This window comes from Phytophthora sojae, assembly GCF_000149755.1.
Source record: "Phytophthora sojae unplaced genomic scaffold PHYSOscaffold_1, whole genome shotgun sequence".
NCBI classification, from domain to species: Eukaryota; Oomycota; class Peronosporomycetes; order Peronosporales; family Peronosporaceae; genus Phytophthora; species Phytophthora sojae.
Window position 1 is genome coordinate 9,235,152 of NW_009258115.1, and position 20,979 is coordinate 9,256,130.

The window sequence follows — 20,979 nt, forward strand, 5'->3', positions numbered from 1 at the left end:
TCTTGATGCTCCTGTAAATGCTAAATTGCCTGCAATAGTCAATCCAGTAAGCGTACCAAGTGATGTGATATTGGGCTGAGCAGCTGTATTCAACGTACAATATGTTTGTCCGCTCACTACAAGGCTAATCAGTGTGCCTACAGATGTAATACTTGGTTGGCTAGCCGTCTGTAGCGTAGCGTACAGATTCCCACTCACTGTGAGATTGCTCAATGTACCTACGGATGTAGTATTTGGCTGAGCAGCTGTTGCTAGCGTGCCAGATATGTTTCCACTTACTGCCAGCGACGATAGCGTGCCTAAGCTAGTAATATTAGGGTTGTGAGTCCATGGCTGTGAGTAAGCTCTGCTCTATATTTACACGAATGAAACACTGCGTGTAAAATTCGATCGCTTAGACACTGATTGTGTCTTAGAGTTGATGTTAATCGAGCACAGCTCGGTTAAATCGAAGGATACTGCTTCGCCATTGAATAGCTTAATGTATGTCACGTATGCATCTCCCTCGAGTAGCTTGCCGGGAATGCCTTTCATGCGGATATGAAGACCTGTCGCATCGTTGCCATCGCAGGCAAGAACGTCAAGGTAGCTCTTCTTGCCAAGAATGACTGACTCCTTGGCGACGATGTTGCCCTCCGATCCAGCAAGGTCGAAATCTACGTGGAATTGACCCATTTGCTTGCCAATTACCTCACTATTGTACAGGTCTCTGTATACATCTGCTAGACGCGGAACGCTATCGTACTCGATATGCATTGAATCTGTGTCCTGGTACCAGATACGAGCGTCAATGCCCTCAGCAAGACACATAACGCGATTCATGATATGCTTGGATGAATCGAGAATCTGGATACCGAGGTGAATCGGACTAAAGTGCTGACTAAGAGCCTTGTGCTCTTCAAATATAGCTAGATTGTCGCTAATCGGTGTTCTCGAAATCATTCGATGAATGTTCTTGCGAGTACATGTATCGATCTTCATCTCGGCGCCACTAACGAAAAACTTCTTCTTCACGATCGGCTTCATCAGGAGCTTGCCGTACGAGCTATTCATCATCAGCTTGAGTACCTCCTGAAGTGGATTACCCTCTGCTTTGTACTTGAGGCGAGCGTTGAGCATCTTTCGGATGGTCCTAATGATCTGGTCGTTGAACCCTTCGTTCCAGTAGATACCCTCGATCACGGTGTATAAAGCTCCTTGGGAATGCACGATGTCTTCGAGAGCCTGCCTTCCTACAATCATGGTTTGGCCGATAATATCATTCGTGAAATTGCGAGAACCGTTAGCATAGAAACTTTGAAGCGGAAAGTGGCGTTTGATATCAATAGAGTCAAAGCGAACACGTGCCACGTAGTAGTCCGCATCAGAAGGGATTGAATCCTTGAAGAGCTTTCCCTTACCTCTGACATAACCCGGGAGCTCGCTCATACCAGATGGATATAGAGATACGGCATCGAAGTCAGCTAGCTTGTGCTTCAGGTGATATTTGCCGTTGTCTCTGGTCATCACTCGTCCGCCAACGGTTCCTTGACGTAAGAAGCCTAGGAGGACCGAATTCATTTCATGGCAGTCATCAAAGCAGCCCTCGTTGTGTTGATATGCGAGAGAAAGGGATGACACACTGAGAAATCGATAGATATCAAGGTCGAACTCCTCCTTCACTAGGGCACGGAAAGCTTCGAAGCACACTCTAAGGACATCAACATCGCGATTGCAGTAGTGAGTAGCGTACATCTCACAGTCTAGCGTATCATCAACGACTAGGAGCGTTATCGATGAGGGTGTCCTTGTTCTCGTATGAATCAAGATACTCCAGAGGCCAGAGGGATCTGAAGTTGCTCTTGTTGATCAATGCATGAGGGAAGCACTCCTTCTCCAGAGATAAAGACGATGAGGCATCTTTGAACATCTTAGGGAGTCTAGCTAATCCTCCAGCAAGGAAGGACATCGAATCCTTAATGATAATCTCACGTCCTTTATAGAAGCCGTGAGTTTGCTTGATCTTAGAGCCGCAATCAATCATATTAGTATCCTTAGACTTGTAGCTCATATGTTTTAGCAGGAAACGAGCATCGAAGCCAGCGTTGTAAGCCCAGAGGAGATTCTTGCTGTTGGACGGAAGCGATTCTAGGAATTGCTTCTCGCAGCCAAAGCCATAGATGTTCCTCGTCGTCTCACTGAATGTCTGATAAGATGGTGAGTTTTCGTTGAGCTCCGAAATGCAATATGATACGCAGTATGGAACATGAATACCGTTCATGACCAGAGTCTCGAAGTCAAAGTAGACGACGTTGTATTTACGAACATCATAGTACTCACGGGTCTTGCTGTTGAAAGCTCTGAATACAGTCTGACCGAGCTTAAGCTCTTTTCCTGGGACGCGGTCCATGACTCTGAAGTTGCAATCACTGAAGTCTACCGCATCCAGTGAGTGCACCTTTTGGTATTTGTTGTTGAGAAGCTTAGGCATATTTTGCTGCGTGATAGGCGACAAGAGAGTCTCGCGGTGGTGGTATAGATAGCTGATGACACCATAACTGTCGAGGAAAGAGATTTTTTAATCGTTGAAAACAACCCTTCCTCCCTTGATTCGGAAATCAGTTCGTCCATGCTCGGCAACTGGCTCGGGGTTGTCGAGGGCACCTTTGGTGATGTTGGTCGGCGCAATAGCAAATAGATACTCACCAACCGATCCGAGGATAAACATCGGGTTGCATTTATCGCCATAGATCGTTGTGTCGTCATTGCATCTGCCAGTCTTCTGATTGACACGGAATTGTCTAACAGAGATGCAAATGTTGAAAGCCTTAGCGGTTTTCCGAATGAAATCGACAGTAGCTCCCGAGTTGAACATTGCCTGTGAGATCTGCTTCACAAGATCTGGGTTTGCTCCTGCCTTGTATAGCGCGAACAGAAAGCACGGATAGTTAGCTGCCTCGTCGTCGTTGCTCTCGCCAGGTACGAAGCTGTTGTCGTTGTATTCATCTTCAATCAAGAAGTCATCTGAATACACTTGGAATGCCTCTAGATTGTACTCGGCCTTCGTCAGATTTCGAAAGAAATTCTTCCGCTCTAATCGAGATCGCTTAGGATTTGGTAGTCATTGTCTCGATGGTCGTTGTAGGTAGAATATTCAATTCAACGTCAGCTCCCGAGCTGTATTGGTTCTCCTCGTCAATGAAGAAATTGTTGATATTGACAACGCGATCGTTGGGTTCGCGATTCTACCATCCGAATCCTTGATATGAATTAGCAACTTCTTATCAGCTGGCGATACAATCTGCTTGCGAATGCGATTGAAGCGACTTAGCGAAACGTTGACCTTTCCAGTTGTAGTGTTGATGGCTTTGAGAGTTGATTGATCATTGTTAATCTTAGATGACCTTAGAGCCTTGAGGATGGTCATAGTTTTCTTGCTTTTGAAGGCATTGACAATTTCCTCCATCTTCTTTGTCTTTATATCCCAATGGATAGTCAATTTCTTACTCTTCGCGAAGCGGTATAGGTCGCTACGGTGCTTTTGAGCTTTCGTACGGGCTGATGAGATTGGCATTTCCCTGTTACTATATGTCTATATTACTTGGGAAATACGCTTAAGATCAATAGGAAAATTCTCAGTTATACTAATGGCAAAAAACATTTCATTGCTTAATCGCTAATCGCTATTTTTTTGCTGATACCTGATTTTGTCTTTCGCATTAATTTCATCTTTATGGTCTATGTAGTATTGGTGCTGCTTTGCGAGTCTACTTTCGCGAGTTCGCTGATAGTATTTCCGATTCGCCTCTCGTCTCGCGGTGAGTCTCTCTTCTTCTGTGTTGTCGCGCTTCATGGTTTAGTCTCGTTGGATATACTAGTATATGTTTTTGTTAAGATGGATTATAATTCATGGCACAGCTTGTTTCTTTGGATTCGAAGTTCGTTATAGTGTCTCCAGTAGTCGACATGCTCTCTGACAATCTCTGATAGTATCAACCCATTTACTTTCGATCTGCAAAACGATTTTAGCTCGTATATGTCAGTCATATCGTGGACATATTTCAATAAACGAGCTTTCTTTATCTCAAACGACTTGATTGGCATGCATTGGTCATAATCCATTGAGGATATGATAGTATCTTTATCCTTGAGAGCTGATTGTAGAAAAGTTATATCCTCCTTAAGATGACTGACTTCATCGCGTAGAGTTTTGGATTTGATCTTTGTCTTGGTGATTGACTAGTTCAAGTTTCGAATCTCATTGCTTTTGTGGTCGATAATCGAATACTTCCGATGAATATGGCAAATGTCTTTCTTCGGCGACAGCTTGCATTTGATTCCGTCCTTGGTTAGGTAATTGCACATCGTATCCTATATATTATTAAATTTCCCTTAAAATAGCACATTAACTTTGGTAAGCTCAGGACTATTAAACAGATCCGAGCGATGGATCCTAACTACCTGGAATGGTTGAGCAGCAATGACTTCGTTAAGACTAAAATGCCGAAGCTTAAGGCTGAGGTCGATGAGTTGTTGAAGTAAAAAAATTGAGTCGATTGACTCATCATAATTTTTTAACAGCATTCGAAGAATGGTTAAGATAAATTTAGCTGTTTGCTTTTTCATTTCAGATGTATAATAGCTCCAAAAACGTTTTTATGCATCTCTTTGTATTTAATAAATGTATCAATATCTGTGAGCTCTTGAACGTCAGTGGGTATTAAACTCATCCAGTAGATATGTTTCTTATCCATGCAACGACGAGAATAGTTTCATCTCAATAATTCATCTCCACATGGGCAAAGAATTCTAGACTCATAGTTCATATCTAATTTCCTTCGGCTGCGGCCCTGCGCTCAGCATCGTTAGCGGCAGCGACATGTCCGGTAGACCCATCCGAGTCGTAATCAGCGTCTGAATCCTCATCCGAGCGTTGGTCACCCGAGTATTGGCGCTCATCCTCGAAGTAATCCTCGTTCGCCTCAGCATCACGTCGGGGGGCGTATGGAGCCTCGTTGCGTGCACCGACCGAGCCTCCGACGTTCCATTCCGCCATTATATCGGCGAGGGCGTCGACCAAAGTCACCCTCGACCGGTGCGGTGACCCGTCACGTCGGTCACGCCGGCGGTCGTCATCACGACGATCGGTGCGGCGGTCATCGTCACGGTAACGTCGTTCGCGGCGGTCCTCGTCGCGGTAACGTCGCTCACGGCGATAACCACTTCGATAATCATCGTTCGACCTTGCGTCGCGACGGCGACTGTCATCTTGACTGCGGGAGCGGTGGAACGATGATTCGCGGGTCGACTTCGGTCGCGGTGACGCAGAATGTCGTTGATCATGTTTTCGAGGTCATGAATGCTCTTGACCCGAACGTGGCACAGACGGTCTTCTAAGTTTCGGTCATCACACGTAACCAAGAAGTGTTCGACATGGTCCTTCGCGTCACGTCCTCCGTTCTCAAACTGCACGCCGGCGTTGCGAGCGTAGCCGTTAAGCCGGTTGAGGTAGTCACATACGTGCTCCTTGTCTTCTTGCTTGGCCGAGTGATACCGAGCCTTCGCAGACTGGGAAACTTCGAACAGTAGTACTTGATGAACGCCTCGCTCAGCAACTTCCACGAGCGTCTCGTCTTGCGTGGGAGCTGGCGGCACCAGTGCAGAGCTCCATCTCTGAGCTTCAGCTCGAACGGCATACAGGTGAAGCATGCGTTCCCTTCATTTCATAGATGAACGTTGGGAGCCACTGCATGGAGTGCTCGCTCTTGTCGCGCGTCCCGAAGAACGGCTTGATGCTGGCGAGGGGTAGATGCGTGACAATCTCGAGCTTCGAGGTTGAGCTCTGATTGTCAGTCGCGCTCAGCTCGCGCACCTGAGGAGCCCATTCGCTCGGCAGATCGCCCTCGTAACAGTCGGGCCCGAGATCATCGTCACTGTCCGACGAGTCATCTCGGAGGTCGTAATGGCGGCTGGACCGGCGGTCGGTTGCCCCGCGCGTGCCAGGCGTTGCGTACGAAACCTCGGTCTCCCTAGCCAGACGTTCACTACGGTCCGTAGATCGTGGGGTTACCATGTGCGAGTCTTGCATGTAAGGCGAGGCCTCGCCCGTGACTGCGAAGACCCCGTCATCCGTGGTTGCCTTCCGAGGGGTCACTGGTAGCGGGACCTTGGAGGGGTTAACCGCTTCCGGGGCCGGACGAAGCTTCGTTGAGCCTCGGCCCGCCACTCCAAAGGCGTCGCGCAGCTTCTTCCTCCACTTGGTAAGCGCCGCGGCAGCGCTTGTGGGAGTCCAGCTCGCGAGAGCAGCTTCCGTCGGGAGGATCTGAGGTTCGCACCCCCATCGCCCGCATGAGGTCCACCGTGTTCTGAGCGACCTGCCTAGTGCTCGTCAAGTTCATTGGCGTGGCCAACGCCCCTCCGAGGTCCATCCAGATGGCCTGGCGGACCTGCTTCGGGGAGAACAACTGCATCCACTCGCGCTTGGTCTTCATCAGCTCCAGGCATCGGCCTAGAACCTTGTTGGCCGCCGGATTATCGCCGTTGAGGGGAGGCCGAGTGCCAACCGGCTTGGAGGTTGTCCCTCCTACCGCCACCGAGGCTTTAAAACCCTCGGTCGCACCGTCATCCGCGTCATAGGCGGGCTCGGGGCCCGGCATGTCGTTGAACGTTTCGGAAAGGTCGCGAGTGATCGACCTCGATCCTCCACTACGGTTTGCCGACACAACCGCAGCTTCCGAAGTCTCGGATATCGCTGTCCGGACATCCCAGTCATCATCTTCGTCATTTTCTTTGGCGTCCGAGGAATCAATCGCCGTGTCGTAGCTCACCGAACGCTCGTCAATCGACTCCATCCGATCCGTCGTAGGGGTCGAGAATGAGCTTCCGGAGCGCACCGAAGTCTCGTTGCGCGTTCCACTCGACTTGGCCGGCGTTGCTGGTACCGCTGACTTGACTCCCTTCGCCATCTTCACACTTCTTCTCCTCTCCTCTTCTCTTCTTCCTCTTCTCCTCTTCGCTCGTTGGAGGTAGAGACCTACAGCAACCAAGACACACAGAAGGTCACACCAATCCCGGGTCGCGGCACCAGTTGTGGTGTGGTAATTCCACTCAAAGCTTCCTCTACCAAACGGTATTAGAGACACCAACAACACGCTAACCCGCAAAGGTAAGCGCTTATTGGATCAAAACCTGAAGACCAGGAACGATCCCTTACACCGGGTCGGTTGCAAGCGCTTCTGTGTACCTTAGGTTGTCTTCGGTCAACCCAAAAACCTGTACCACTAACCACGAGCTAAGGCTAGGATACTATGTAACGCTTTCGCGCAACCCCACTGCAGTCCCTCAGAAAGGAAGGGTACCGGCGTGTTAGGTCTTATACAGGGGGACCAAGGTAAAACCTCAGTAGATAGACTAATACACTCAGGGACACTCTTATCCCACAAATATATACTGAACGATACTCTAATACCGTTCCTGCCTCTCCGGACACGCCAACTCTTGGCGCTGCCAAAGAATCTCTCGGTCAATTCACGATAAGCTCCCCGACAGGCATCCACACGCAGCCGAGCGTGTCCAGGCACTACAATAGGCTAGCTACACTTACCGAAGTCGGACTTGACCCTTGTTGGCTTTGTCTTTTTATTACTGAGTTTTGTGAGACCCCGGGAGCCTCGTGCTGGTCATCCTATGATGAGTCCTATGTCCCTATACAAATATCTAGTGTGAATGATTGCAATAAGGCGATTCCGGACACATCAAATGACGACCGCGGCTACACCAATAAGTGCGGCCGAAGTACGTAACTAAATGCATATGTACCTAAAAGTGGGTACTGTGGAGCCTCGTTTGGGGTTCTATTAGGACCCGACGAGGCTTCGGCCACTAACTGTCACTCTACCGAGGATAATGTCATCATCCAATCAGAAGCAGCCATCTCCGTCTCTCGCTTGACCTCGCCTTGATTGCCCCTTGATTGAACTTGATTGTCGGGCCGGCGGGTCGACAGCGTTGGAAACTGCCACTTTCCAATACCACACGTTGCTATTGCGGCAAACAGCAGAGCAGTCAGCACGGCGCGCAGCTTCATCGCCGGATTGGAGCCGTGTCTTGTTGGGTGAATTGAAGAATGGAGAGTGTCTAGGATGCCTTTGTTTGATCAAACCCGAAAGAGTCGGCTGGTCCCGATCGTGGTCGTTGTCTTACCGTTCGCAGAGGCCATGCGAAGAGAGTTGCGGTCTTATCACTGCCTTTTATTATGGTAGCGGGCGGGAACGCGAGTGGCCAGACGGAATGGCCTCACAAGCAGTTGTCATGCTAAGTCAGAGTATTCGTTACAGAGGTGCACCGCGTATTCGGCATGGGTACATAATTCGGCTATAGCAGGAAATCATATGTGATAGGTCACTGGTACTTGTAATGTAGTCAAATCCTAATCTACTATCTTGGGGTATTGATTTATACCGGTGCCGAAAACGCGGTGCACCACTGTAGTGCACTAGAGTAACGTAGTTATTGCTCAGCTTTTTTCAATCAACGGTACTAGTACCTAAAAGGGATTAACTGATCTGCTATTGGCGTTGAGAGTACACGAACCCATTTAGCATCGATCGCTTTCAGCACACCCATACCAGCTAGGCTTCGTTGGTATATGACAACGAATGTATTGTGCTTTGCATCCAGTTTGCCCTCCTATTTAGTGCAGTATTTACGGTATGTACATGTAGTAGCTATTCGGGGTATTAACAGATCGCTAATTGGATCTCGGATTTGAGACTTGTTCCCAAGACTCGGCTGGTTTTCGGGCAGTGGAAGTTATGTCGATGAAGTACGCAGTAAAGACGAGGTGTCGGGAATGAGCTGTCACCCTATTGCATTACTGTATCTTCAAAACATTGTCTTGCTATGATCCATGACGACCTGGCGGGACGGTACCGTACATCTGTGCACTGTACTGTACATGTACTGTCGTGTCTTAAAAAAATCAAAAATACAGATTGAAATTATGTCCGAGCGCTTTACTTGGGTCCGGCACTTTCAGTACTGCGCCGACTGACAACGATCTTACCTATTTTTCCCTGGCGGAAGGCGCACTAACGTTCAAAATATAATTGTTGGCAAACGGTTTGATTTTGTTGCCGATACTGGACTTTGTTTAACCGAAGTTTGCACGGGCTTCCGAACCTGGGGAAATCGATCGAGTGAAATTAGTGACGCAACACAGTCACCAGCTCACCTTTCTTTAGCAGTTCATGTTCGAGGATATGCTGGACGGGTATTAATAAATTTTCAAGACGCAAGAGGCAAGACTTTAAAAAAAACCTTATTTGAATACTTCGAAGTATTAAAATAGAAGTTATCTAATAGTGCCTATACAAATGTAAAATAATAGTACAGGTAAGAGGATTTACTTCGTTATCACTGTTATTACACTCTTTAAGATATATTCAGTTATTGCGCCTTGCATGCTTTATGTCTAAACAACGACGTAATTCGTTGTTTTAGCAAATCACGGTGATTAGCCCATCATTGAGTTAGGAGGCTAACTCGTCGATTTAAGATAGAATAGCTGCAAAGACAACGAGTTAACGTTGAGTTATGCTCACTTTCGTTGAATGGCTGGAGTAAATCCGACAATACTACGGCCCTGGCATTCTAATTCTAGCTCGCTCGCTTTGTCATATTGCTTTCTAGTCGATGATTGACATGCGTTGGCGATCTATCGTAGTACTAAACTACGTCTACAATATTGAAGAACATCCCTGTTTTTATATCGCGTTTCCTGCACTACCAAACATTTCTAGTAGAGATTTTCTACTGCTACTATATGCCGTGCTCTGAAATTCGAGCTTTGTTTAACGCGCAAGGCCACGACGAAGAGAGCGATAGAAAACGTCCCCGCCGAAATCGGTGCTTACTATTATGCAAGGATTTGGCGCCATTCTATTGGGGACCTTATCGGTTTGTTTTCTTGCAGCGACAACCGATTTATTCTTGCAGTGGCAACCGCTCCGTTCTTATTCTGCGTTGTGCTTGGTACTGGCGGTTGATTAGCTTAACTTTAACTTAATTAGGCTGCGAGATATGATCACCGGGAAGGATTTGCTCGTTGGTTTAGAGCCCTTAATTGCATGCCAAAGTTCGTGCAAAACACAATATATTCAGGTGAATAATGTATTTAACTAGGGTTTCGCGAAGGCTGGGATAGGACTGGTTAACGCACCTTTAACCGCCATTGATAAACTCAATCCGCACGCTCCACGGGCATCGCTTCGCAGCCGCAGAATCTGCCCGACAATGTATCACCACTATGGTCACGACGTACAACCGATTTCAGAGCAAAATCAATGACGAATCTAACTCGACGAATTTGCAAATGAACTGGACCAGCCTCCATCATTCTTGAGAAGTCTAAAACACTCGGTCAATAGACATCACTTACTGTAAATTGACCTAAAGACGTTACCGGTTCATCACCGGTGTCGATTGGAAGGGGGGACATCGCCCGAATCAATCCTGTTTGGGCTGGTCTATCAGCACTTCGTCGCTTCCTATCCCAGTATAAAACAAATATATTAATTTTACATGTTCGTTACAACATGTAACTTGCAAAGGCAGCAGCTATGCAATAGTTTGCTATAAATTGCGCACAGTTATTTTCATCAATATTTCGCATTTATATTATTTTATCGACAATCCTTGCTCGGTCGCTACAAGCACAGTGAGCACACCGTTCACACCCGTCTTAAATACACTAGCGGAGCATCACGTTCGCTGTGCTCATGTTGCTTCAGGGGGCGACATCCAAAACTATGTTGGTCACAGAGTTTTGGACGACGCCCCCACTCGAGAAATTTTTTGCTTCTCCATCCGCTTGGCTATTTTGCTAACAACATACCATCAGATCTTGTTGACGGTAGACCAGTACACTGTAGTAGGTTTCGGGACTACGAGGGAAGCTGGTGTTCCCGGGCAAACCAAAGCTCTGTTTTCGGTTTAGAGGTAAATCTCAAAGTGATATCTGTCTGCGTCTCTGCTGCTTGCTGTCGGCTGCTTCCTGCCGACGACTCCTGCTACTAGCAGGGTTTCGAAAATAATCACGGGATACGGAGGGAGCGGCATTTTCCCATACACGACGCACAATGGCCCTCAATAAAAAAAATGTGTTACTCTACACAACTAATGACTTCCTGCGGCTTCTAGGCTAAGTTGGTGTATGCCGGCGCCCTTAGCAAGGACCACTAATCCCTACGATCTCAGCGAATCGGTACTTGTATCCGTGGATGCGCACTTGAGGCTCCCTGGCTCTCGCGTAAAGCGTAAAGCGGCATTGGCAAAGCTTATATTCACTGCCGCATCCCGCCCCCTATCCATACAGCTTGAAGCGCCAGTGGTTGCATCTGATTGTTCTCTAGGTCGCTTAGTTCTGGCACCGAAAGCAATATTAGTACGGCACCTTCCTTCGCTAGAATTCGCGCACCTGTTTGTTAAGGAATCGCCGCACGTAGACGTACTGGTCGACTCGGCGACGATCCATCGAGCTGTCGAGCCATGGCGGGGGTAACGATCACCGCGACCTGTGCGGCATGGGAGAAGAAAAGCGTCTGTTTGATGTGGTGCAAATGCGCAAGTGATACGTGCTGAGGCCGCGCCGCACAAAGTCCCTGTGTACGAAAGTCTGGAGGGACCTGCGGAGGCATGCGCCTCGAAATGACTTTAAGTTTGTATACTGGAGATAGCGAAGGATCCCTCGCCGACGATTCCATCCGGTACTATGGCAATTAAAGGTCCATGACCATTAACTTTTTCGAAACCCTGCCTGCTAGACCTTCTGCCAGCATCTTCTACCAAACCGACTTCTCTGTCGATCGCATTGGTTTTACTGTTCTCTCTATTCTACTGCCAGCTTGATGGCGTCGATCCATAGACGTCGCCCGTTGAGTGGGCTGGGCTTGCTTCCGTGAAACCCTCCACTACATATATCTGTCCTGGGGTTTGAATGCGGACACATATACATGTATATTCGACTATAGTGTACAATGTAATGGCAGAATGTGCACTACATAGTTGCAGTGCACACTGGCACAACGAGAAGTGAATGAGGGGTTAACGACATGTTTAAATTTCGTGGTGTGTTCATTTTTCAGTGTGAAAATACGAAGGTGTTAGTACTTAAGCTTTCGCGATCCATAGTGAAATGGTATCTCCAGGTGTCACCTGCACCCAGCCGCTATGGCCGATGTCGTTGCCGCGACTCTGACCTGCATGGGTTTTCAAAAGTACCCGTCTACACGCGTAGGTAGATAACCTCATCAACAGCTCCTGGTTCTTCACGGTGTAGCTGGCGTGGAGTTGCTGCAGCTTGACCGCAATTGTCATCTTGTGCCGCCCCTTACGTTGCTTGCGCTTGAGGTGGGCGTGTTCCACGCTCTGTCGCCAATTTATACCGCAGGTTGAGCTGGACGAGGACTTCCTTGACTGCAACGCACAGCTGCAGATCGGGTGTTTGTAGATGCTCTCACGCTCAGTCAAGAAATTCATCTTGCGCTGCTCGTTCTGCTGGGAAAAATAGCATAATCAGCCTCAATGCCTTCATCCAGACCATGGTGGCATCACTGCAGCTTGACACGGCGGTATAGCACATGGACGCCGCCATACATAGAGCCATTACTACTACCAAGAGGCACCGACACGAGCTGCGGCTCGTACTGCTCGAGCTGCTCCAACTCATTGGCCAGTTCGTCATCTGCGCATAGTCTTCAAAATAAGCAGGAGGAGATACTGTACCTGTTGCGTCCTTGTAGTTGCTACTCGACGGCACGTCACCGATACCCGGTCATCAGCACGCTAACCTGCATGCGCACTCCTTTGACTCTTGGGAGTCTCGCCGCGATCCGAAGGGGTGCAGACTTCTTACCAGGCGGCCGCAGAGCGACCCTTTTTACGATGGCATAAGGTATGACAGGCAAAAGGCCTCATAAGGGGTCCTAAAGAGGACCAAATAAGGGTAAAATATCGCGTTTAAGGCTATTTCTGATATTCTCCATACTAACGGCCGAATTTACTGTTTCATAACTTCGACCCTCGGGTTTTATGGCATCGTCATGTAGTGACGTCAGTCCAGTTTGGGATAAAATTGGCCAATACCACCTTCCAATAGACGTCAAAATGTTGCTTAACCGAGGTATTTTTTTCAGTTTTTGGTCCCCGTGTGAGTGATTCTAAATTGTGACCCTAACCCATTCGCAGAATTGATGTAAAAACTAAAGAGGAGTGTATATAAGAGACATAAAAACTCACTAAATCAGAGTCGCATGATTATAGGGGGGACTTCGTCCCCAATAATCGCAATCAAAAATACTCTATCTGACGTCAATTTCCCAGACTTTGTACCGATACTCTGACCACTGGGTCGAAGACGACGAATGCAGGGGGGCATGTAGTAAATAAACATCAAAGAACTGCTATTACTCAACCGACGTTACGGTCGCAAGACATGGTGTATGCGCCTAGGTACTGAAAGGCCAAGCCCTTCCCAGCTCAGCCTGGAAGTTCCCGTCGTTCATGGGCGTATCAGCGCTACCGAAACTCACCGAGTTGAGAGCTCTACGCGCGTTATCTGTAAGCTGGTCCCACATAATGAGGTCTTGGAAATCGCCTCCTTCCGTGGTGGAGTCGAGGGCGTGGTCCATGGGCCAATGACTCTCGAACGCGACTTTTGTGGTCACACCATCGACCGTGCCAGCATTCGGAGGAGCGTATTTGTGGTACCCGCTGTGGGCTGACGGCGTCCCGGCCAGAATCTTGGGGTTCTCGACGTCAGGGTTATCAATCCACACAACAACGTGCTCCCAATCGTGGCGATGGCCGATGCCAGACGACGGCTCGTCCTTGGGAAAGTACCAGCAGTACATAATAGCCCAGACGTCCTGGTACCAGCCCGAGCGGCCGTAAACTTGAGAACCCCATCCCGACCCCTTACAGCCAGCGCTAGGAGCGCCCTTGGTCTTGAGCCCGCCGCTGGTCTGACCGGCCTCGTCCACTGCCGGGTATGCATGGCATCCGTTGGTGATATGAAGCTGTGGCTTGAACTTCACTGCGGCCTTCTCCGAGATCGTAACGGACTCGGGCTGCGCGAACGGCTTGACCTGGTCGTGGTCAATGGTGATCGTCGTCCACGGACCCGGGTCCGGGGTCGGAGCAGGAGTCGGCGCGGGGGTCGGCGGCAACGTCGGTGCTGGCGTCGGAGCTTCCGTCGCTCGTGGATCCGGTCTCATCGACGGCAGCGTCACGTTTTTCGGAGTGGCCATTGGGTACGGGGTGTGCAGTATCCCCGAGATGTTCATGTACTTGACAGTGGGGGCCGGAGTGGTAATGGGCTCTTGGTCCTGGGACGCGCTTTGGGCTTGAGTTACTTGCTGGACTTGGGACGCGTCTTTTTGGGCCCGCACTGCAGTGGCAAGGGCCACGACGGCGCACAAGAAGGCAGAGGCCTTCATCGTAACGTCAGCGGTTCGAGTTCGTGTGGGAAAATTGCTGAATGATCCACCGGGGAACAGTCATTTGATCTAGGATGAGAAACCGAGGCATGGTACGGTACTGTATTGTGCCAACTTCCCTTCCGACCAAACAAAGATGGCCGGTCCACATCGTACATGTTTTCTCAGTGGACGCAGAGTTGTGCGAAGGTCTGGATTTCTTTGAAGACCGCGTGTGTCCTCACTCAGGGCCTATGGCTGTGCTCACCCTCTTTGGTGTCATACAGCAAAGACTCCGCCTTTACCTACACTACATTTTTAAAGCGCTCGCAGACTGTTGTTGATGAAGGTTTCCTCTCTTCATGTGGAGTTGCAGAGTATTTAGGCATGACATGTATATTATTTAATCTACAGTAGCAAGGGTGGACTGGGTTGTACTGTATGATAGCTTTCGAAGCATTCGCTTTTAGATCATTTTTCTCCTTCAACGTAACGCAGTGGAAGATGTTGAAATTCACCATCGAGGAAGATAGGGCGGATGTCGGGAGCTACAAAACCACTGACAAACTCTAACACCCCCTCTTTTTGCTGTGCGCCCGGCACAAAAGCACAATCGTCGTTGCATTGTATAACACATGCAAAATGCTCGAGTCGAACGCGTTGAGGTGCTGCCCAAAATCCGACCCAGACTTCCAACAGCCATTTTTGCAGATTCTTCCTGTCACTCAACATGAGCTACTTGTAGTAAAACGGAAAAACGTAAAATCAAGGTAATTTTTTTATTTAGCCTTTCGTGAAACTACTGTTTGTGACAAAACTTTAAGCACAACGACCGCAGGTCGAATGGTGCCACCGCGAACGAAGCTCATTCCACACCGCTGGGATATGCATGCGCTACATGCGTTATCGAAGAGAGATCCTGAAGAATTGACGCGTGTTTTCACCGAGATCAAAGGCCTTACTGCCACAGCAGTCGATACTCAAGTAAAAGTGTTTGGATTCGGGGCCCCAATGCAGTTCAACACGTTCGGTAGGCCCTATAACTTTATTTTCTCGCTTCATTTTGAGACTAACTCGATTGGCCTCCAGGCTTCTTCGATAGGGCTAGCTCGGCTTCATCAAGCACATCGGGTCTTTTCGATCGTGTCATCGAAGGTGATATCATGCTGCTGTTAGCGCTGCGTTATCATGATCCACGGTCTGCCATCGCTCTCCTTAAACTCGGTGTTTCTCTCCATATATCGAATTCAATCGGTGAGAACCCGCTGCAAGTTGCTTTCGACGCGATGGCATTCTTCCGGCTGCACCCAGCAGAGAATAAGGAAGAACAAACCAGTGGCTCCAACAATGGAGACGATAAACTCCTTGAGCTGCGGGCCGAGTATGAAGCTCTGTTTTTGATCTTGGACAAAGAGCTTTCGGCTTTCTACAAAGAGAAGAAAGAGACGATCGAACGAGAGCTACGAGCGCTTTACCAGCGATTCGCACCTGATCGCGTACCCAAAATCTAGTCCCAACTTGAGGCGTATGCTTACCGTGAGCATCTTCTGCTCGAGAGCGCTAAGAAAAAGTATCTATATTGAACATTATCCCCATTTTATTGCGTTTTAGCATCATTGGAGCGTGCCGTTCTAAGGAAGTAATGGCATCACTGTTTTCTTCAGCAGTGCTGGTACAGTTAGCGTACCTCCTTCAAGTTGTCGAAGTAGCTCTTGCATCTCGCCGATATCGTACGAAATCTCAACTAACGGTACATCAGTGTCGCTGGCTGCCCCAACACCGACCGTTCTAATTGTGTGCACCCCCGTCTCCTCTTCAAACCACGAGGAGATGAGGTACATCACCAATCCTTTGCGCAGTACCATGCGCCAACGTCGACCGTCTAAGTTCAGGAGCGCCGCCATCTTGAATCTAACGGCCCAGTCGATCCCGAGGGGATCTGTGTCTGCTTCAGCGCCAAACATTTGGCCACCACCGTCAAAGTCGTATTGGTAATCTTGACCTGGCTGGTCGGAGCTGTATTTCGGGCCTTCACTCTCGCTCACAATCGTCGACGGGCATGTTCGCGGTCGCAAACGCTCCCGTGGAGAATTAAAGCTACCAGATTGGAAACCGCCGCGATCGTTCGACCCTCGTATCGGTAGTACCCAGGAAATTAACAGTAGCGAGCTTGATGCGGTATTCGGTGGAGTCGGAGCCACCTGGAAGCGCAATTGTTGCACCACTCCAACCAAAAGTTTCTGAAGCTCGTCGTCGGTCAACAATGATGAGAGACTTGGAACATTTCCAGCTTTCGGTACTTGTGACACCGTCTCGAGCTTAATCCTGTACGTACAACACCAAAGCTTGTTAGTCGACAGGATTGTCTTGGCAATTCATTTGCATTCACTTACATGATCTCGAGGTCGTCCACAATCTGAGCGACTTGCACCAGCTTGTCGTGATCCACCAGAAATTCACCGAGAATACCGTCTTTCCAGGACCCACGAATCAGCAGTCCACTAACAGGACACAAAGCAAAAGACTTGTCAGTTTAGTCGGCAAACATATCTTTCCCAAGTGTACGCACCGATCTCCGAGCTCAGCGATGCCAGATCGGGTTAGCTCGATCTGCAGCTCATCCAGCAACACCTCAACTCCTTGTCGCGTCGTGGCCTCCAACAGTAAGCAAGGCGGAAGTTCCCGGACGTGCGGGTTTTCTTCGTCATCGGTTGCATCAACGTCGTCTTCCTCACGGACGGACGCGTCGGAGCGACGGCTTTGCAGCTCTCTCAGTCGTCCTGCACGACTGGCATTGGACTTGTTCTTGCCCTCAAGCGAGGGAAGTCCGCGCACGCTCGAGGCGTTCCCTTTCGACAAACTGCGCTCGCGGGTGGTTTTGCAACCTCCTCGTGAAGGCGAAGCCAACAGTTTTTTGGCTGGCGTCTTGGGGTGCGGCAACAGGTATCCGACCGTGGCGTCCTGATGCACGTGGCTGAACTTGTGCGCATGCTGCTGCCACTCGCCATCCCACTTCTTGGTGTTGTAGTACGGCTTCAGATGTGCCAGTCTCTCCTTCAGTCGCCGGTTTTCCTGGTCGATAGCATTCTGTCGACGTCGTTGAACAGCGCGATTCACGAGCGTCGGCTTCTTGCAGGCATCTCCTCGACCCATCGCATACTCGGGCGATAGGTGGCAATCCAGAAGAGGGGTCTGCGTCGCGTCGAGCCGAATTCCAGGCATGTGCATGTGAGCTGGACTGTGTACAGGCTTCCTGGGCAATTGATATCGAGGTGAGCGGGTTGTCCCAGGCGTATTCGCTCGAGACGTTGCATCACCTCCCACTGGAACTCTCGGCATCAAAGGCTCGCCAGGTTTGGGGTGACTGCGAGGAGCTAACCTCGTTCTGGCAGCCGAGGAGGAGGCAGCCAGTACAACGTTCTCCTGGCGGTTCATGATCTGGTCCATCTTGTTGGCTAGACGCTGGTTCTGGTGGTAAATGTCGAGCTGTCGGTCCCGCTCGATCTGCTGTCGCTTGGCGTTGGTGGCCAGGTGCGGCTGAGGCACGGGTGCATTGCTGTCCAGGTACACCCGTGACGGAGAGTGGCTCGTAGGTACCATTTGCTCGAGCTTGCGCTGGTGGAGCGCTTGCTGCCGGATCACATCGCGCTCGTAGCACAGACGATTGTCGAAGGCCAGTCTCCTGTTCATCGTACGGGGCTGGCGGGCCAATGCTACTCACCAAAGCTCAATGCTGGATCAAGCTGGTCCTATTCTGACACGAGTCGCTGGCAAAATAGTTTATTTTTGAGGGGTGGGGGGCAGGTTTGATTCAGGCGTTCATGCTCCACAGCGAGATGGCCCCGTCCTGATTAGCGGAGCAGCACACGGGGAGCCTCGGGTGCCAGTCTAGATCTGCTACGCTAGCTTGATTCGGGACAAAGCTCGAGACGGCACTCTTCTCGCCACACTGAAGGTTGATCAACATGAAACAAGTTAGTTAAACCGTGTTCAGCATACTGCACAATAGCAATGAGATACCGCTCAGTACCTTGAAGATATGGAGCCGGGCAGAATCAGCAACTACGAAGTAGTCGCCTGCTCCAAGAAAGCGAATAGTAGTGTCCACTTCGGAATCTTGAGATGCCAGCGGCTTGTCCAGCTCGTACGTGAATACCAGAGATGGCTTCACGTCTATTACGCTTCCTCTCACATCGCTCGCATCAGCTGGAGAGGTAACAGCGACCAAAATTGAGCCGATCGACCATTCCATCACGATGCCACCATTCTCGTGGACGCTTAACATTGACCTCCCGTCAGGAGACAGACAAATCGCAGACAAACTGCCACCGTCGATACGCGAGGAGCCGCTGCAGGAAACGAGGTTGCACCGGTGTATCCGCTCGGGACGGATCACGTCAATAAATTCAATATCCCCTGTTTGACTTCCAGTGATGAGCACGTCGCCCATGTTGCTCCACGCCAGGCAGGTAAGTTGCTTGTCTTCCATAGGGAAGTAGTCTTGCATCGGCTCCTCCATGCCTCCATGTAACACCAGGACTTGCTGAAGCGCATTATCATCTTCATCAAGACTGGTGAACAGGCACGCAGCGATTGGCGCCTCCCGAGCACACATCAGTTGTTGAACCTGCAAATTGTCTTCATTTGGCGGGCACGTGATAACTTCCTGTCCGTCGGTATCCCACAGCATCGTAATGGCATCTTCAAGTGTACACGCCAAGAGCTGCGAATTCGCACAACACTCAACAGGTCAGTCATCACGTCATGACGGGAGGTTGACCAACAAGATCCTTACCTGTTTGTTGGGCCCCGGACCCAACCACTGCATGCTGGTCAGCTTTGCCGGTAGTTTAATAGTAGAGGTCGGTGAAAGCACCATTGGATTCGCAGACCAGATATCGATGTGGGTGTTGCCAAGCTTCGCGATCGCAAGAAACTCTCCGTCTGAAGAGAAGCGGCTTCGAGCTGTCATCGCTGATTTTGTCGGCTCCCAGTCGTTGAGCATGTTAAATTCACGGATCAGGGACGCTTGAACGCTGCCTGCTGGTTGGTCCGCCGCGTCACTAGTCCACGATGGTTTGTCGATCGGCGTCAAGCTGGATTCTGCGAGAGATCCGTCGCATTTTTCAGTCAGCCGACTGGTTTCTGTAGCAGTCGGAGAGAACATGGGTGACGGCGTGTCACTATCAGCTCTATCGTTTTGCACCGCCACGTCCAGCATATCCTCATCGACCTCGTCCTCCTCGTCCCCTTGGCCGAGCACCTCGTCATCACTCAGTTCATCTACCGGCAGGTACACCTCTGCTACGCGTGGCATATCTCGCGGGTCGGCAGGAACAGGAAGATCAACATGGGGACTGTCCTCGCTGCTGATACCGAAAAGCTCTCCGATCTCCTGCATCTGTTTGTTCGAGAGCCCAACGCCAGGCGTTGGTGCTCCGTAGCTCCGACTGCGACTTCTGCTTTTATTGCGGTTCTCACTCGTCACATCAACGTAGCTGGAGGTAGACGCCGAGAAGTGCTCCATGAAGTTGTGCTGCACCATCATGCGCAGAATCGAGTGGAGCTGGCGTCCTGCTTCCTCCAGCTTCTTGATCTTGGCTGTGGCCTCGCTGTTGTACATCCTCAGCCTGGTCGCTTCCGACTGACTCACTTTCAGCCGCAACTTGAGCGTCGGCTCTTCCAGTCGTGCGAGTTGAAAGGCCAGCAGCTTCGGCAGCGGCAGGTTCCGGAACACGAGCGACAGAAAGTTGCGGAATGACGTCACGAACGCTTCGAGCCACGACTGGCTGAAGAACACCTGGAAGTACGGGTCGCTCTCGGGGTGCTCGATGTAGGGCAAGATGAACCAGCGGCTCCACGAGTCCGCGCCGGAGCCTCCGTGAGCAGCCACCGAGGCGTTCAGCTTGTCTGCGTGCAGCTGGAAGAACTCGGCGGCCTTTTCCCTGTGTCCAGTCTTGATTGCATTGACCACGTACAGTCTCAGGAGCGACGTCTCGAGCTGCTGCAGTGTCTGTAAGCAAAAATAAATAAATAGTTAAAGTATTGTTTTCACCATAAAATGTATGTTCGAAGACTCGTACCGAGGCGTAGGACGCGTCCAAGTGGTTGAAGAACCTGGCGGTCAAGAATTTCCACGTCTCCAGCACTGATTCGATCTGATACCTGGGAAAATAACACGAGAGCAACAGCGTTAGCTAAAAATTCAGTATCTCGGCTCCTAGCGCCGCTCCAGACGTCGCTCCGGCGTGAGCTAGACGCACATTTGCACCGCCACCAGCAGTTGGGAGATGATCTGGTCCACGTCGAAGCCCCGCGCGCGGTCGCGCTTGCGCTCGGCGCTGAACACTTGGAAGCTCTGGCGCGACACAAACTCGTTAATATCTCGGCGAATACGCGGTCGCTGAGGCTGCGAGAGGCGGGGTTAGAGGCTCCTGTACCTTGGTGAAGCCCCGGAACAGCAAGTACTCCATCACCAGCTCGTCCACGTGCGGGAGCAGGCTCGGAGGCTCCATGCTCATGCGCG

At 50.1% G+C, this 20,979-nt stretch overlaps 7 protein-coding genes across 7 annotated transcripts; 1 reads left to right on the forward strand and 6 right to left on the reverse strand.

The window, feature by feature from the left end:
- Nucleotides 1-357: 357 nt before the first annotated feature.
- On the reverse strand, nt 358-1,734 carry PHYSODRAFT_473095 (hypothetical protein; the record flags this gene model as incomplete). Its single annotated transcript, XM_009518353.1, has 1 exon — nt 358-1,734. The coding sequence occupies one exon, from the start codon at nt 1,732-1,734 to the stop codon at nt 358-360; it is 1,377 nt and encodes a 458-aa protein (XP_009516648.1).
- A 3,073-nt stretch (nt 1,735-4,807) lies between these two features.
- On the reverse strand, nt 4,808-6,944 carry PHYSODRAFT_322898 (hypothetical protein; the record flags this gene model as incomplete). The annotated part of the gene is made up of 4 exons (XM_009518354.1): nt 4,808-5,013; nt 5,073-5,624; nt 5,671-6,235; nt 6,315-6,944. The coding sequence occupies 4 exons, from the start codon at nt 6,942-6,944 to the stop codon at nt 4,808-4,810; spliced, it is 1,953 nt and encodes a 650-aa protein (XP_009516649.1).
- Nucleotides 6,945-12,087: 5,143 nt separating this feature from the next.
- On the reverse strand, nt 12,088-12,753 carry PHYSODRAFT_284424 (hypothetical protein; the record flags this gene model as incomplete). Its single annotated transcript, XM_009518355.1, has 1 exon — nt 12,088-12,753. A coding segment is annotated over exon 1 (211 nt), but the record flags the coding sequence as incomplete, so codon positions are not given.
- A 731-nt stretch (nt 12,754-13,484) lies between these two features.
- Nucleotides 13,485-14,252, reverse strand: PHYSODRAFT_468315 (hypothetical protein; the record flags this gene model as incomplete). Its single annotated transcript, XM_009518356.1, has 1 exon — nt 13,485-14,252. The coding sequence occupies one exon, from the start codon at nt 14,250-14,252 to the stop codon at nt 13,485-13,487; it is 768 nt and encodes a 255-aa protein (XP_009516651.1).
- Nucleotides 14,253-15,095: 843 nt separating this feature from the next.
- PHYSODRAFT_294559 (hypothetical protein) lies at nt 15,096-15,964 on the forward strand (the record flags this gene model as incomplete). The annotated part of the gene is made up of 3 exons (XM_009518357.1): nt 15,096-15,223; nt 15,278-15,483; nt 15,543-15,964. The coding sequence occupies 3 exons, from the start codon at nt 15,096-15,098 to the stop codon at nt 15,962-15,964; spliced, it is 756 nt and encodes a 251-aa protein (XP_009516652.1).
- A 120-nt stretch (nt 15,965-16,084) lies between these two features.
- Nucleotides 16,085-18,143, reverse strand: PHYSODRAFT_471048 (hypothetical protein; the record flags this gene model as incomplete). Its single annotated transcript, XM_009518358.1, has 4 exons — nt 16,085-16,778; nt 16,847-16,954; nt 17,023-17,152; nt 17,339-18,143. The coding sequence occupies 4 exons, from the start codon at nt 18,141-18,143 to the stop codon at nt 16,085-16,087; spliced, it is 1,737 nt and encodes a 578-aa protein (XP_009516653.1).
- A 121-nt stretch (nt 18,144-18,264) lies between these two features.
- PHYSODRAFT_466824 (hypothetical protein) lies at nt 18,265-20,968 on the reverse strand (the record flags this gene model as incomplete). Its single annotated transcript, XM_009518359.1, has 7 exons — nt 18,265-18,402; nt 18,484-19,176; nt 19,249-19,493; nt 19,638-20,466; nt 20,537-20,618; nt 20,717-20,811; nt 20,894-20,968. The coding sequence occupies 7 exons, from the start codon at nt 20,966-20,968 to the stop codon at nt 18,265-18,267; spliced, it is 2,157 nt and encodes a 718-aa protein (XP_009516654.1).
- Between the last annotated feature and the right edge of the window lie 11 nt (nt 20,969-20,979).